Genomic DNA, 18,598 nt, shown 5'->3' with positions numbered 1-18,598 from the left:
TCTACCACATATCACCTCAGACACAAACAACATGTATCTCTACCACATATCACCTCAGACACAAACAACATGTATCTCTACCACATATCACCTCAGACACAAACAACATGTATCTCTACCACATATCACCTCAGACACAAACAACATGTATCTCTACCACATATCACCTCAGACACAAACAACATGTATCTCTACCACATATCACCTCAGACACAAACAACATGTATCTCTACCACATATCACCTCAGACATAAACAACATGTATCTCTACCACATATCACCTCAGACACAAACAACATGTATCTCTACCACATATCACCTCAGACACAAACAACATGTATCTCTACCACATATCACCTCAGACACAAACAACATGTATCTCTACCACATATCACCTCAGACATAAACAACATGTATCTCTACCAAATATCACCTCAGACATAAACAACATGTATCTCTACCACATATCACCTCAGACACAAACAACATGTATCTCTACCACATATCACCTCAGACATAAACAACATGTATCTCTACCACATATCACCTCAGACACAAACAACATGTATCTCTACCACATATCACCTCAGACACAAACAACATGTATCTCTACCACATATCACCTCAGACACAAACAACATGTATCTCTACCACATATCACCTCAGACATAAACAACATGTATCTCTACCAAATATCACCTCAGACATAAACAACATGTATCTCTACCACATATCACCTCAGACACAAACAACATGTATCTCTACCACATATCACCTCAGACATAAACAACATGTATCTCTACCACATATCACCTCAGACATAAACATCTCGCGTCTCAGTAGATCATGGCGCTTGCAACACAAGGGTGAAAAGGATGAAATTCTTTCTGGATTTGAGTATTTGCTGGATTATTTAAATGTAAAAGTCACAGTGCATCACCCCTCCAGCACCATTTCCTCCTCTCAAAAACGGAGCAGAACGGAGCCGAAAAGAATGAAGCAGAACAAAGCAAAGTGGGGAAGAACCAAGCAGAGAAGAACCGGGGTAGAGCAGAACCGAGCAGAGCAGAACAGAGCAGAGGAGATCCGAGCAGAGGAGATCCGAGCAGAGCAGAACCGAGCAGAGCAGAACCGAGCAGAGAAGAACAGAGCAGAGGAAAAAATAGCAGATCCGAGCAGAAAAGAAAAGAACAGAGCAGAACACAGCAGAGAAGAACAGAGCAGAGGAACAGGGTTGAGCAGAAGAGAGCAGAGAAGAATAGGGTAGAGCAGAACAGAGCAGATCAGAACAGAGCACAACAAAGCAGGTGTTGGCAGCACAGCCAGCTTCACTCTTCCATCCTGAAGAGCTCTGATTGAAAGTGGAGGCAAAATCAATGTTGGGGACTTGGAGGAAAGTAGAAGTAGATCCAAAAAGAAAATGGGATGAAACTGGCTTTAGTGGGAAAGAAAGACAGAGAGAGATAAAGATGCAGAACCAGCTATTTCTGAAGAGTAAAAAGTTAACATCAAACCTATAGACACACACACACACAAACCAGAAAAGGACAAAGGAGTAGGTCAGATGTAAAAATGAGGCTATACACAATATTGTGTTATTACTGTGCCCACGTTTCTATTTATATTAAAAATGTATTAATATTTGCTACATTTGTACTTTTTTACAGACAGTGGACTGACAAGAGGAAAGAGATGTAGAAGAAGGGATTAGTTCCACACGTGTTCTAGAGTGGGCGGCGTTACCCACACGTGTTCTAGAGTGGGCGGCGTTACCCACACGTGTTCTAGAGTGGGCGGCGTTACCCACACGTGTTCTAGAGTGGGCGGCGTTACCCACATGTGTTCTAGAGTGGGCGGCGTTACCCACATGTGTTCTAGAGTTGGCGGCGTTACCCACACGTGTTCTAGAGTTGGCGGCGTTACCCACACGTGTTCTAGAGTTGGCGGCGTTACCCACATGTGTTCTAGAGTTGGCGGCGTTACCCACACGTGTTCTAGAGTTGGCGGCGTTACCCACACGTGTTCTAGAGTTGGCGGCGTTACCCACACGTGTTCTAGAGTGGGCGGCGTTACCCACACGTGTTCTAGAGTGGGCGGCGTTACCCACATGTGTTCTAGAGTTGGTGTTACCCAGACGTATTCTGGGACTACCTTTAATTTCCAAACAATGAAATTAAACTACAGTGTGGCTAGACTGTTTTCATAGCAGCAGAGTCATCCTCCCTCTTCCATCCTCACTCCTCCATCCTCGCTCCTCCATCCTCGCTCCTCCATCCTCGCTCCTCCCTCCTCCCTGTTCTAACTAGTCTCTTTCACCCCCCCACTCTACCTTTTAGTCACTCCCTCATTCTCTCTCTCAGCTGCTGTAGAAGCGTCAATATCACGACAGCACACATTAATCACGGGGCTTTCTACCTTTATACGCCAACAACATCTATCCATCGTACACTTTCACATCAGAGCTATCTGTCCACAGTGTACAAGAGATGGACAGAGAAGAGAGATGAGAGGAGATATATAGAACCACAGAGAGAGGGAGAGTGACAACGAGGGGAAGAAAGAGAGACCAAGCCTGTTCCTTAATCTTGTAGGTAAAATGGCGGACTGGACCTTAGTTGTAGCAGTAATCCTATCCTCAGGCCTTTCCATGTCCTCTGACACGGCCCAGGTTTTACCACGGCACATAATTGCCTATCTGAGCTTTTATTAAGCAATAACAGATTTTAGGAGGGTGCTCTATGGGCCTGGCTGGGGAGGGAGGCAGCAGAGCAAGGTGGGGGTGGAGAGGTACCCTCCCAGGCTGGTCAGTAGGAGGGACCAGATGAGATGCTAACCAACCAAGGAGGTTCATGTTGGTCTCCCTCCTTTCACCCTCCCAGTAACTCCCTCTCTTCCTCTCTCTTCCAGCCTCCTCCACCATGAACGCTGGGGCTGCTGCCTTGCATAGCTGTGTGTGTGTGTGTGTGTGTGTGTGTGTGTGCGTGCGTGTCCGTCCAACACTTTTTTACCTCATATCAGGGCAGCACAAAGAAACAGACCCGGGCCAGGTTAAGAGGAGCTTTGAGGGGCCCAGCTCACTCCACCTTGTCCTGCCTGGGCCCGGGGCTTCAGGAGGAAGGTCCAATCCCCTGACAGAGCCCCCGGCTATTCACCTTAGAGGGCCTGGGTTCAAACGGCCAGTGAGAGGCCCCCGACCCACACAGCCTGGCCCACTGGCTGATCCCCCTCCAGGGCAGGAGGGCCAGGGCCGCGGGGTGTTAGGTGGAGGTCCCCACTGGCCACTGACACACACACCACACAGTACATGCACACACACACGCACCCACACACACACCACACAGTACATGCACGCACACACGCACCCACACACACACCACACAGTACATGCACGCACACACGCACCCACACACACACCACACAGTACATGCACGCACACACGCACACACTGCTCACTTGCACTCATGTACACACACACACACACACATAAATACCTGCACCCCACAATGCTCACACACCCTCATTTGCTACACTCCCTCATTTACACACACACGCACAGACTCTTGGGTGTATATGATGGCCATATCAGGCCATCTAGGTCCCCTTCGCCACCGGGTCCCCAGCCCAACCGGGTCCCCAGCCCAACCGGGTCCCCAGCCCAACCGGGTCCCCTGCCCAACCGGGTCCCCAGCCCAACCGGGTCCCCAGCCCAACCGGGTCCCCAGCCCAAACGGGTCCCCAGCCCAACCGGGCTTAAAATGGTACCAAGACAAACAACACCATACCCAGGACTCTAATCTTCAACCGGTACCAAGACAAACAACACTATGCTATCCAGGCCTCTTTCGAATGCAGAGTCGTAAGGACGTCCTGGGAACTTCCTAGGATTGTCGGGACGCTTTGTCTTGGTCTCAGGCACTTCCGTACAATCTGAACAACTCACAATGACTGGTAAAAGCTCAACACTTGTCAAATTAATTGTGGACCACAAATAAAGGTAAGGGAATAACGAAGATTTAAAGAATAATTCAAGCACAATGTTAATCTAGGCTATGACTCGGCTATGAAACAAACTCCTTGCTGGAAAATAGTCTGCAAGCTAGTTTTGCCTGAAAGCAAGCTAAACAGCAAGCTAATGTTAATCTAACACAGTACAACAACTGTCGGATCACTCAGTTTATTTTATCCCTGACATGTCATTTATGGTAACTAGCTGAGCCTGATCTTTGAGTGGGGATGTCAATCCCATCATATCTTTGGTTTATGTTATGTGACGAGTGGCGATGCTGTGACAGGAAAAATGGTGCACAAATGCTTGAGGGAATTGTGTGACAAGGTCAAGAACTGCGTAATGCGTCAGGTCAGTTCTAAATTTGGGCTGCTCTTCTTTCGAAGTACTGCCCAAACCTAGCCCAAGTTGTAGACATATACAAAACAAAGTTATTGCAGTGACTACATTTGTAGGTGCAACAACTTATATTCATTGTTTAAATCTCAGTACAGGAAATCAACAACCATGTGCTTCCTATTGTTAGCATTTCTCACAACACAAACATATTTTCAGCCAAACCTTCGAGTATAAAGTAGTGAGCAAAACTTGCAACAATAGCACTCAAGTCACCAACAACACATTTACTTATTTGTCCAAATTATCTGCTGTCCATAAGCTAGCCTGAATCACATTAAAAGCAGTGAGTGGAAAGCAAGTTAACGCAAGCTAATGGCCAGGCAAAGAAGGGTAAGTAAGCTAACTATTTGCTTAAAGAATTACTGTTATGGTGTGCTACTTGGTTAGATAGCTAACATTAGTTAATTAATTAATTGAAATGCCCTACATTTACTTTAAAACACAGCTACCTCATTTCATAATCAACTCCAAATGGGTTGGTTGATGCTCAAACTAGTACTGTACGTCAAAAAATTCCAATTTCACAAATCCACTTTACTGGAGGTAAGAACAGACACCCATTCTTCAGACCCTGATCAAAAGAAGTTCTCTACACAGGTTATAGTGTGCGGATTGGAATGCTGATTAAGTCGGACCTCAAGCTACCAACCTTATCCTCCTCTGTCTAGGACAAGACATTACAGAGTGAAGTTGACCCAAATACTGGGTAACCCAAATACGTTTAGCGAAAAGGTAGATGTCCTCAACCAACCAGTCTAGTCAGAGAACAAGAAACCGGGCAAGCCTAGTTCAGCCGGCCTGCAATAGAAAGTGTTGATCATGGCTGCCCTTTCAAGATTCTGAACTAGGTCGCCCACATGAAAGGCTGTGTCTTTAACCACAACGCCACAGAGCTTACCATTTGCCAGGTGTCAGTATAGCATATTGACATTATAATGTTGTCATGCATTAAGATCACGTCAAGTTTGAATATTTTGTTAGACACCATTAACCATCGTGTTAAACTGAGTAACGTTTCTTATGAAGTTTACCTCCAACACAAATAGTATCTATGAACTGTATGACTTTTGCCACTGACCATTTTAAAAGCGTATTAGCCAGTAATATGTTGCTAGATGCCATTAAGCATTGTGTTAAACTGAGTAACGTTTCTTATTAAGTTTACCTCCACCACAAATAGCATCTGTTAACTGAATGGCTTTTGCCACTGGTCGTTTTAACAGCTTATTTGCCATTCGTGAATTACATTGATACAATAACTACTGTATCAATATAAGTGACGATAACGGACTTTTACATCAAGGGAAAAGACAAGAGAATCGTGTAGCCAGCGAAGTGTTTGACTTTCCTGAAAAAATACTAAGACATTAAAAAATCCACCAGAAATAGTTGCAAAACAGTAAACTAGTGATGGCCGTTCTTCTAGCAGCAGGATATTATGCTAGCAACTCAGATTTTCATTTTCAAAATGAAAGCCATCATTGAATTATAAAAAGGCAATATAGATAACAATCTAGTCTGTCAATCTAGTCTGCCATTATATGTTTAATGTCCGTTCCAATGTTGTTCTTGTGTGTTCTTTTTTTTTTACATACTAGACTTAACTATATGGCCTTCTAAATGTCAATGATGGCTTTTATTGTGATAATGAAAATCTGAGTGCTACCAGCATAATATCCTGCTGCTAAAATAACTATAATGAAGCCTCGCTTGGCCATCACTACAGTAAACAGTTTCATTTTAGGCTTCCTGTAGCTACAGAAGGTTGTAGCCAGCGAAGTTTTTGTCTATTCCGAACCAATCCTCTTTTACCACTGGCTGTTTTAACAGCTAATTAGCCATTCGTGAATGACATTGAGTATCAATCAATATAGGTGACGATATATTTATAACTGACTTTTTTGTGAAGTGAAAAGACGAGAGCATCATGTAGGCAGTGACGTGTTTGTCTATCCTGAACAAATCCTAATATCGACCAGAAAAGTTTCATTTTAGGCTTACTATTACGTAGCTACTGAAGGTTGTAGCCAGCAAGGTTTTTGTCTGTCCTGAACCTCAGGCATCATGTGTGTTGACCGCTACAGGAGTCGAACGCGGGACTTGTTGTTCCGTAGCCAGCGTCTCCAACCACTACGTTATTTAACAAGGAGTAGTCACTCAGTCAGTCAGTCAGTCAGGGACGGACGGACTCAGTAAGAGACGTTCACTCTTCTAGCCTTACACAGTCTGGCAAAAACACAGAAAACGTGAGAGCAATAGCTGAACATAGAAATGGAGAGAGACAGAAGAAGAGAGGTTTAGTGTTCTCAACTCACAAAACTCAACTACAAAACTACAAACAAGGAAATGCCAGAGTGTGTGTGGAATATCTTAGATAACACTGTGTGTGTGTGTGTGTTTGCGTGCATGCACATGTGTGTGTGTCAAAGTGTGTGTGGAATAACTTTAACCTTAAAAAACTCTGTATGTGTGTCAGAGTGTGAGTGTGTGTCAAAGTGTGTGTGGAATAACTTTACAGCACAACACAGCATGGACAAACTCCACCAGAACACTGTGACCTTGGTGGACCACCAGACACACACACACACACACACACACAGACAGACAGACGTACACACAGACAGACACAGACATACACACAGACAGACACAGACATACACACAGACAGACACAGACACACACACAACACAAGAGGCACCGTTCTACATATCCCTGAACCTGACAATGATTCTTGCCACTAACTCCTAAGACTAACTATTTTACTAATACTAACTCTAACATCAGCCTAACTCAAGAGTCAACCATTTTGTATTTACCACAATTTGGGGATTTTTCTGTGATTTATTTGAAACACACTTAACTTCAGCATCACAATGACAATTTCCCCAAGATATAGTATTTTAAGTGCTTTCAAGTTCAACACACATTTAATTATTATAAAAACCCATTCAGCTATTTTCTGTCAGTTTCTTCCAACCCGTGATTTGGCCGTTAATTAAGAAGAATTTTACCCAAACACCTGTGCTAATGCCACACACAGCCCTATCGACACAGACATGCACACACTCGCACGCATGCACGCTCGCTTGCTCACACACACACACACACACGCACGCACACACGCACACACACGCACGCACGCACAGCAATCCTTTCATTTATAATTTGACAGAACATGGTCAGTTTATTGCTGTGACAGGTTTCTGGTGTCCCTGTTGACCAGCTTTCCACATACCCTCTCTGAGGCAATCTACAGAAAGAACACTTTACAGGATCTGTACACATCAGCAATTAAAGACTGGGGTCTAGCAGGGGATTCCTTTTAGGCTGCCAGTTATCCTAGTTTAGAGATGACAAGACAGACTGAATAAGATTATATGACACCAACACAGACAGCCACAGATACCATACGGGTAAATATTTGTACATTTGTCTATTTACAACAAATGTTTCCCACGCCAATAAAGCAGACAGGGAAGAAAACAGGCAGGGAGAAAGACCAACAGATAGAATGACAGAGAGACAGAGGGAGAAAGACAGAGAGGGAGACAGAGAGAGGGAGAGACACAGAGAGAGAGACGAGAGGAAGAGAGAGAGACACTCTCCATCCCAGTACATATTTGACAGCCAGCAGGATAATTCTGCCCTCAGGCTTGTCTAGGGCAATTAAGCCCTGTCAGTTACTCATCACTGTACTGACGTGTGTGTGTGGGTGTGTGTGTGAGAGAACCACAACTGTTTACCGATGTCCAAGCGAAACAAGGCAATCTGCCCATTGGATGCCGACGAGACATGGCGTTGTGAATATTACTGGATGTTTCTCCATGCGGTCCTTCACAAAATCTTTTCAGCAGGAAGACGTCATAGGGAATAGGAGGACATTTGGGCCATCCCAAGTAGAAAGTGTTTGTCAACTAACAGTGAATCAGATTCAAAGGAAAAACATAGCGATAATAGCTGACTTCATCTAACATAATGACTCACTGGATTTGAAATAAAACAATGACTAAGAGGTTAAAGTGCTGCCAACATTAATTTGAGGGTATTTACATCCATAAACCAAGAACTGGGGAGCCTTTTTTAAAATAAACAGTCAAACGTAATTGGATAAATTAACAATCTGAAATTACAGTTGTCATATTAAGTACCTGATTGAAAATTATTTGCATTCTGTGGCTGCTTGAAGTCTGTGACCCATAGACCTCATCAGACACTGGCTATCTTTCCCTGGTGAAGCTCTGCCAGTTTTGTACTCAGGACGGGGTAATTGACTTGGCAAGTCGAGAACCTTACACTTTTGGCCCCCGAAAAACTCCTTGGTTGATTTAGCAGTATGCTCAGCACCAGTTTCCTTACCAATCCCATGACTTTTGGATGTACCCGAACCATCAAGATGTTTCTGCACAACGCAACATTTTCCCTACTCTTGCTGTCAACAGTACATCGTCAATGAAGACAAGTGAGCCAATTCCAGTGGCAGACACATGCCCAAAACACAACACCCCATTCACCTTTTATCACAGACAAGGTGGTACGAAAGTCTCTCTTCTTCTCCACACTTCTTTTTCAGGCCATCTTAGTTTTGACACTACCTGGTGTTTTTGCACTTTCCAGACGAGCCTCTTTACTTCTTCCAGAACCAATGACGGTTCCTCATTGCGGTTTCTTCCTTATGGTGAGGATTCTTTGGTCTTCCTTGGTATTTTGTCATTGCTTAGCTAACCAGGGCTTTCTTTCACCATGTCAGTGTACCAAACAGTTGTCTTCGGCACGCCTAATGTTTTGGTTACATTCTTAAAATGCATTCTCATCATCTGCATCATGAATATCCAGCCTGATTTGAGAGTTCTTCGGTCCTTGTGTTCTCAGACAAAAGGTTTCAGCTCCATATCCAAATGCTAACCCTAGACTCAAGACAAGACATTGACAGCTGTCTAGTGCTCGAATTGATGACGCAAAAAAACGAACGGCAAACTACTGTGAGTGACATGCATAAGGCAAACTGTCCAGATGGTCTGGTACCCTAAAACGGAGAGACTACGGTCAAAAGGTTCTGTTATTACCACCGTAACTTCAAATCCAAAGTGCTGGAGAGCAAAACAACATTGTGTCACTGTCCAAATACTTATGGCCTGAACTGCACATTGCTGCAGAATAGATCAGAATCCAGCACAGCTGCTCTTTAAGCTCTTTTACCACTTTCCATCCAGCATCCACAACATTTTCTTATTTTTCTCCTTCTCTCGTACATCTCATCTCCCCCACCTCCCCATGCTCTCCTGTCTTGGCCTTCTCCTTTTTCTGCCATACTATTCTCCTCCCCATCTCCCCCTCTCCTCCTGGCACCGTGGCGTTTTGCTTAGTGGCTGTTCACGTACCTCCAATAACCCAGAAAGATATTACCTTACACACTTGATAAAGGCCTGCCCCCCAGGGGATCAGAAATATATAGTGCAATGCTAGATGGTTTATTGGCTGGGAGCAGTACACACTGTGCACTCCCAAATGGTGCCCTATTCTCTATGAGACCCGGTCAGAAGAAAGGCACTAGAGGAGAGAGAGGATGCCATTTGCGCCACGGTCTGAGGATTTCTAGGTCTGAGGCCAGATGAGAACGCACCGAGCCAATCACATTGATTATCTATGGCAGACTCTCGGCACGCCATCGCCACGGAGACTGGAGGACTGATTATTGATTATTGGGCCGGAGACCACAGACCAGGTGGAGCGGCCAGGATTATGGGTCTCTATCTAAATGGAGGGATGTGGCGGGGACGCGCGTGTGTGTGTATTGTTATATATAGTATTGTTTTACTTTAGGTGTTTTACTGTAGTGTCTAGGCCTTCTGTATATAGGCTTTAAATTCCAAGAAAATTAGATTTCACATTATTAACTACAGGATAACAACACACCCAGATCACACACACACACACACGGACCATTTCAAGACCAACATTTATTCCCATTAAAAGTTCTATTTTCCCTAACCAGTAAACATAAACCTAAATGCCAAACCTTAATTCTAACCTAAACCTAACATTAACTCCAAGCATAAAAGGGCTTTCTCAGGGCCAGTAGAAACAGCCTCGCAGATGACACAAATAAAGACCCTTGAACTAGAATAGAAGCAGAGAGGAAAAAAAACAAAGACAGAAAAATAATGTATCACTGTGGAAAGGTATTGACTCACAGGTGTGCCGGGCCAGGGAGTAGTTGGACCCTCCAGTTGTCAGTCCAAAGCCCTCTGGGGCCTGTCCACTGGTTCTGGCTCTGGACGGCAGCTTAGGGGGTTCGATCTCTGCCCCGAACTCTGCCCCAATGACCCCAAGGAGCACAATGGCTGTGGCCTGCTTTCGACGCTCCTCATACGAGTTGCAGATCTTCTTGGCATTAGGAGGCAGGTTGGACAGACAGCCTGGAGGAGGAGGTTAACACCATCAGGACACAACGCTAGCAACTGCTAACAGAAAGTGGAGGGGAAAACACCATCAGGACACAACGCTAGAAACTGCTAACAGAAGGTGGAGGGAATAACACCATCAGGACACAACGCTAGCAACTGCTAACAGAAAGTGGAGGGGATAACACCATCAGGACACAATGCTAGAAACTGCTAACAGAAGGTGGAGGGAAAAACACCATCAGGACACAATGCTAGTTAATGTTAACAGAGGGTGGATGGGAGTGTATATTGTGGATATACCGATAAACAGGCTCCACATAGACAAGCATTATAATGCTGCAAGCAGCATCTGAAAATTGGCCAATGTGCCCTAAAAAGTGAGAGAGATGGAGTGAGAGAGAGAGAGAGAGAAAGAGAGAGAGAGAAGGAAGAAAGAAAGAAAGAAAGAAAGAGATGGAATGGACAGATAAGTGGTTGAGAGAGAGAGAGAAAAAGAAGACAGCATGAGGAAGAGAGTAAGAGGGAGCAGACTGTATTTGTGCTCCTGGTAAAAGGATCAGATGACTGGTCATGACAGTCTGTGGGGTTGTCTCTGTGCGCCTCCCTCCCTCCCTCTCCCCCTCTTCCTTGAGTGGTAGATAAGGAGGTGGAGGAGAGAACGGCTGAAGGGAAGTTGTCTCCCAAGTCTTCGCTGCTCAAAGAAAAACTGTCAGATTGACAACGAAGATGTCCGGCAGAAAGCAAAGGAAACAGGAAAAAGATCCTTGTCTGGAACACGCACGAAACAGCCATCACCCCCACCCCAGTAATGTGAAAAGGAACATGATGAACTTGATCAAACACATGATTTTGACTGGCCTACCTACATCTGCATGAATAATTTGTATAGACACTAGCTAGCTGGTGATGCTGCTAACATACAGACGTAAATACAACACTAGCAAGGGATGCAGATAATAAACAAACATAAATACAACGCTGGCTGGTTATCATGAATAAGGCTGAAGCCTGCTGGCAATAGTTAGTTTATGCTGATACACCGGCAGCTGTATAAGATAAATAAAGGATGATGTCTTCTGGTGAACCTAACGGCTAAAGTGCACAAACACACACACACACACACATCTTAAAAAGGGTTGAAGGTTGCTGGCGATAGTAGCTTACGGGTTAAATAAAGGGTAGAGCCTTCTGGTGAAGCTAGCTGCTGACACACACACACACACACACAGGGCCTGCCACACGTCCATTGTCCTGCAGGAGGCCCATTTGCCCCTCTGTCCCGCCCCTCCGAGCCCCAACGGCGAGGTCAGGGTCATGTTCAGAAACGTGTGTGTGTGTGTGTGTGTGTGTGTGAGCGGCCTGCCTGCCAGGCCTCTGCTAATGACTCGAGTCCTTAACTAAAGACGAGGGGCTAAAAGGAACCCCCTTTTCGGAAGTGAGGGGGACGCCAGGCCAGTGTCCTTTCAGGTCCGTACCCCAGGAGCCCCACTCAACCCCGCCCCAACATAAGACAGGGGCCTCCCTTAATTCTCACCGCAACGCCCCTCGAAAAACAGACCCTGAAAAGACTCAGTGGGGTGGTGGTCCATTTACACAGACCTCCACTAGAGGCCAAGAAGACATTGACACATCCCAGACATCCAAACAAACACACCCCAAGTGGAGGCTTTCACACAGGCATTACCTGAAGGAGGAAACCTAGCATCATTTATTAACTGTTTAATGACTGTACTGGAATAAAGTGGAATACTAGTTGTAATGCAGAATGGTCACTTTGTATATTATCTGATTTGCTTTAATTCCGCCAAACAAACATTCAGTCAGAAACTGTTTCGTTAATCAGGGATTTTGTATTGACAATGCAGGTCAGTCCATTCAGATTCAGTTTATTTTTTTTACAGTTTCAGTTTTGTTTTGTTTGGTAGAATACATATTGTGCTGCATATGTGTGTGAACGTGTTGTGTGTGTGTATGTGTATGTGGATGAGTGGGTGGGGGACAAAGGCAGAAACCAGGATGTGTCCAAGGCAGGACTGACCGTTTGGTCACCTGACCTCGGCAATCCCATCGCCCCACCGGTCAGCTAACCCCGCCCATCTTTCCCCCGCCCCCATCCTCTCCCTTCTAATCCCTTAGAGGGGTAGGGTACAGGCGCAGGCAGGAGGGTTGTGTGTGTAAGGTTTAGCAAAACAGGAAGAGGGAGAGAGAAACACTGGGGGGGAGAGAAAGACAAGGAGAAAGAGGAGCAATCAGGAGAGGAGAGGGAAGGAGGAGAAGGAAAGGAAGAGAGAAACAGAAAGGAGGGAGAATGGAAGAGAGAGATCATGGGAGGCGAGAAAGACGACAAAAAGAAAGAGGAGAGAGAAACAGAGGGAGAGAGGAGAGAGAAGGATAAGGAAAGAGAAAGACGGTGAGCTGGCGTGACATTCTGAGATCAGGACGAATGGGCAGCGGCTCCCGGCGGCTGAGATTGCTTTATAGCATTTCATTTGGTTTGTTCCCCTGGTTGGGTGAGCACAGCCCCAGTTATGGATTTCTATTGTAATGCGTTGGAGCAGGCGCTGAGAGAGGCCAGCCAGCCAGCTGCAGGGGCAGGGGGGGCCCCACGCGCAGGGGGCCTGATCAATAGGATAGGACCGGGGAGGAGGAGGAGGGAGGCCCGGGGAAAAGGAGGGAGGGATGGGGTGGAGCCGGGAGGGATGGAGACCAAGGTGCGGACTGGAGCTGGGGGGGAGGAGGTGTGGAGGGCAGGGGGAGGGGGTGTGGAGGGCTGAGGGGAGGAGGTGTGGAGGGCAGGGTGAGGAGGTGTGGAGGGCTGAGGGGAGGAGTTGTGGAGGGCAGGGGGAGGTGGTGTTGAGGGATGGGGGAGGAGGTATGGAGGGCAGGGGGAGGTGGTGTGGAGGGATGGGGGGAGGTGTGGAAGGATGGGGGGGAGGTGTGGAAGGATGGGGGGAGGTGTGGAGGGCAGGGGGAGAGGTGTGGAGGGCAGGGGGAGGAGGTGAGGATACTACAGTTCCCATTGAGCTCTTCTCTGTCTCTCTCTTCTGTGTTGTTCGGACACTGTACAGATCAATCAGACAAAGAGACAGGCCTACAGAGAGACAGGCCTACAGAGAGACAGGCCTACAGAGAGACAGGCCAATAGGGAGACACAGAGAGATATTGGGAGGGGGGGGGTATTAAACAAGAGAAAATCACAATAAATCCATCCCAATGCAGTTTCACTGATAAACATGTGAATGTTCCTCTCCTCTTCTCTCACCTTGTCATTTCTCCCCTCCTCTCCTGTTCCATTACTCTTCTCTCCTCATTCTCCAGAGCAATGTTTAATCATGGCTAACGGCTAACACACAGATCCATTCTCCTGACAAGACAGTTGATCACCCAATCACACCTCACAAATGAATAATCCCCAATAACTGAGAGAAAGACAGAGGAAGAAACAGAAGAATGTATTGAGTGAAGGAGAGGAGAGGGAGGGAGGGGGAGAAAGACTGGAGAAGAGTATTGGAGATGGGAGGAGGAGAGAGAGGAGGCGGAAAGGAAAGATGGAGTAGAGAGGAGTAGAGAGGAGAAATGAGATAGCAGGGAGGTAGGACAGACGAGGAAAGGAGGAAAGAGACCACAAATAGCCAGGATGGAGTTGGAAGTACAGATGAAAAATAAAATGATGACAGGATGGTGAGAAAGGAGGGGAGAGGAGAAGGGAGACGAGAGAGGAGGAAAGGAGAGAGCAGGGGGAAAGAGGGGAGAAGTGAGAAGGAAGGAAGGAGGGAGAGGAGAGAACAGTTTACATAGAGACATGTTCTACCTTCCTCCTTTCATAGCCTGCAGACAAACGCCTCTGTTCCCTCTTCAAAACAATAGACTCATTTAAATCAATACCTGCCACACTGGATTTAATAGAAATCAGTAACAGGAAGAATACTAAGATACAACATAATCAAACTTATCAGGACGGCCTCATTTGGTTTCAATCAAAGAAATCAGTCCAGTGATTCGTGGATGAAAAAGGTAGTCTTCATCTTAATACAATCACACAATAACTTAATGTTCACCGAAGCCAGCATACATTTTAAAGAGGGGAGTGTGTCACTGAAGGAGGACTACTCCATCAGTGAAGTGTCATGTAAAGTGGTTAAACAGTGATGAACTGTGTGACCGGCTGGGTAGTATGTTGACTGTCTGGTAATTCAACGTCCCAGCAGTTGTGAAGTTGAAAAATGATGTTAAACCTTAACGAGCCAAGTTCCACCAAGACACTCTGTTCTTAAAAAGTGACCTCACAGTGTCTAAACGTGACCTCACCGTGTCTAAAAGTTACCTCACTGTGTCTAAACGTGACCTCACCGTGTCTAAAAGTGACCTCACCCTGAGTCCAAAAGATCACCACCAATAAGACCCAGGTGTGCAGCAGGTCATTGCACTGCTCTGTTTTAATTGCCCAGAATCTGTTCTTAGACCAGAGGTTAGAAGCATGCGATTTGGCCCAGCAGGTCAACATGGGCCAGTTCTGTACGTTCAGACAGCCAACCGAAGGGACGGACATTTAGCCGGGTATCAGACAGACAGTTCTTACAATTCTGACAGTCTCGGCAGTGACTCGGCAGTGTCTCGGCAGTGACTCGGCAGTGACTCGGCAGTGACTCGGCAGTGACTCGGCAGTGACTTGGCCGTGTCTCAGCAGTGTCTCGGAATCGTCCTCAAGGCGTGGGATGTTCGCATGTTTTGCATCCATCAGATTCTTTCCAGAACCGCCAGGATCAACCACTCATGCACTGGATTGCCTGGGGCTTGAAAGAATCTGCGTCTGAAGTGAAATAATTCCAGGAAAGATGTCACATCTTTAATACTTGTTGCCCTACAAACTAGTCAGTGACAGTAAGAGCTCAGGAAACCAGAAAATGTCTTCGGTATCCAGGCTCCCTAGGGATTTGTGTCTTTTTTTGTCACAGTAAATCCAAATAACATTATAATATTAATTATTTTCACGGCAATATGTTGTAAAACTGTACTTTAAATCTCATAACGATCACTGGTATGACCATCTAAAAAACCATTCCATAATATTAGCGTAACACAAAATGCAAATGAAGGGCACAGACCTGAAATACGTTTACTGTACAAAAATACACACATTCACACACACACACACAAACACACACACACACACACACACACACACAGCTCAGTCTAATAAACTGCGAGCTGTTTCTGAGGCGCTAGGTAGAGTGTTAAAGCCCTGCTGTGAGACGCAGTGAGTGAGATGGAGAGAGAAAGAGACAAAAAGGAAGATGCAGAGAGAGAGACCGACAGAGAGAGAGACCGACAGAGAGAGAGACCGACAGAGAGAGAGCCGGTGCAGATGGAATCAATGCAGCTCTGCTCCATTCAAGGTGAAACCAAATAAACCTGTCCAGAAGCGATGAGAAATAGACCATGTGGTTCATAACGCCCAATGAGTGGTGCTCAGTCTGAGAACTGTCATTATCCAATCATTAAGCACAGGCTCAGAATCACACAGTAACCATCCCAGCCAGCGTCGCTCCCACCTTACGTCACACAACTCCCTCAACGCTCCTCCCCTCTCCTCTCCTCTGAACACAGGCCAATCATCAGGAGTGCTTCCTGAATTAAGCCAGGGTCATCTCAGCCGCATCAAACACCCCCCAGCCACCCCAAATCCTCCCCTCCCTCTCTCCCTCCCTCCCTCCCTCCCTTCCTTCCTTCCTTCCTTCCTTCCTTCCTTCCTTCCTTCCTTCCTTCCTCCCTCCCTCCCTCCCTCCCTCCCCTCCTCATTTCTTCTTCTACACCACTGCAGTACCTGAGGGACGGAGGAAGGCAGACAGGCAGATATGTAAATGACAAGCCTATGACTGTCTGCCTGTCTGCCCCACCTGCCCTGTCTGTCTGCCCTGTCTGTGTCTGCCCCACCTGCCCTGTCTGTCTGCCCTGTCTGTGTCTGCCCGGTCTGTCCTGTCTGTCTGCCCTGTCCAACTGTCTCTCTGTCTGTCTGTCCTGTCCTTCTGCCCTGTCTGTGTCTGCCCTGTCTGTCTGTCTGTCCTGTCTGTCTGCCTGTCTGCCCCACCTGCCCTGTCTGTCTGTCCTGCCTGTCTGTCTGCCTCTGCCCTGTCTGTTTGTCTCAGCCCTGTCTGTCTGTCTGCCAAGCAAACCCAATTTCCCCACAGTAAGCTGGTTAAGGAGTGGCAGTGAGGTAATACTAAAGGCCAAGGGTGTCACTATACTACTCTACCACACACACCACACACACACACACACACACACACACCACACACACACCACACACACACACACACACAATGAACCATGCACCACTCACACACACACCATATACAAACATACCACACGCACGCACACACGGACCATACACACACACACACATGCGCACGCACGCACGCACACAGCAGATGAGTGCAAGACCAAGGCCTGTGTGCAGAATCCCCTGCGTTTGCACTTTCTGAGTAATAGGCTTCACCAGAAATCTCAGAGTTCACGGTAGGTAAATTGTCAAAGTGTCTGGGTGAAAACTGCACTATTTACTGCAGTGCCACTGTTGATGATGATTTCACAGGTCTCAAATTGATGAATTTGCATGGTGTTGATTTTACATGGTGGCTAAAATACAGTAAAACATATGGATTCATTAGTTTTGATTCAAAATGGGGGGGTGTAAGCTATTTGGGAAACATTTTTTAAATCATTCTCTCCAAGAACAGGTAAAAAATTAAATTGTTTAAACCACCAACAAATAAATGAACAGTATTTATCACTTCCGGTGGAAAATGTGTTCTGTTCCAGTACTACTATTATAATAATATTACAATGCTAATTAAAATACAGACCGAACAAAACAGAATAACCATTGTTATTTTGATAATTACTAATAATGTATCTTACTCGCTAAGACACTCCTTCCATTTTCCTCATGGTTAAATACATGACAAAATTAGGTTTCTAACGCACAGTATATCACAGTAATTTTTATATTCCCCATGAAACAATCTTTCCCAAGAATCTCAGCCTTTTTGTATGGAGCCAAGTCTGCAAAAAAAATTGATTTTTGAAACCGTATTGATCTTATACAAAGAGATCCATTTTAATGACATTGTATCTAAATCCCATTTGCTGGTCCACGGTTCCAAACGTAACGTAATAAACTAAAAAGGCCAGACAACCGCTTTTTATACTCCTCTACTATTCATCTTTAGAAAAGGGGGATGGATCGGGCAGAGCTGAACTCTTGTTGAAATAACATTAGGAGAGGACAGAGGAACGCATTAATTAAAGAAGCAGCGTATGTCGAAAGGGATAAACTTGCAAAGCAAAAATGCTGTTATTCCAAGAGGAACTTACCAACATGAATACAATTTCTCACATCAATGAAGACTGAACAAACTTCTATATTTCCCTTTTTAATGTGTTTTAAACTGAATTATTCTATTTAGATTGTAATTAAAAGTTACATGCCTATCAAAACTGTATTGTATAAAAGAAATTCTGCATTCTGAACTATATCAGATGCAGTGTTCACAATCTGGAATAACTGCATCTATTCCTGGAACATCTTAAGAACATAAAAATTTGTACATTCATATTATCCTTAAATGAATATACAGAGTGTCAGCAAAACTACTACATTGCCTTTAAATTTCTGTACTCTGTGTATTAACATAAAAGCTCCAGCAGGATTCACTCTGTGATCTGTAACAAAGGCCAGAGATCCTTCTCATTGATCTGAACAGTGAGCAGAAACATCAATCGGTGCCTG

At 45.5% G+C, this 18,598-nt stretch overlaps 1 protein-coding gene across 4 annotated transcripts in view; it reads right to left on the bottom strand.

Annotated features, from left to right (window-relative positions):
* Positions 1–18,598, bottom strand: part of LOC105023997 (WD repeat-containing protein 7) — a 149,809-nt gene that overhangs the window by 47,500 nt on the left and 83,711 nt on the right. For all 4 annotated transcript variants that reach the window (XM_013140291.3, XM_020042862.3, XM_034290238.1 and 1 more), the window contains one exon: positions 10,597–10,821. In XM_013140291.3, coding sequence (XP_012995745.1) covers positions 10,597–10,821 — 225 coding nt within the window. The remainder of the gene's footprint in view (positions 1–10,596; positions 10,822–18,598) is intronic.

Source organism: Esox lucius, chromosome 23 (genome assembly GCF_011004845.1).
Source record: "Esox lucius isolate fEsoLuc1 chromosome 23, fEsoLuc1.pri, whole genome shotgun sequence".
In the NCBI taxonomy this organism is placed as follows: domain Eukaryota; kingdom Metazoa; phylum Chordata; class Actinopteri; order Esociformes; family Esocidae; genus Esox; species Esox lucius.
The sequence above is the reverse complement of the archived record's forward strand: the minus strand, read 5'-3'. Positions and strand labels throughout refer to the sequence as shown.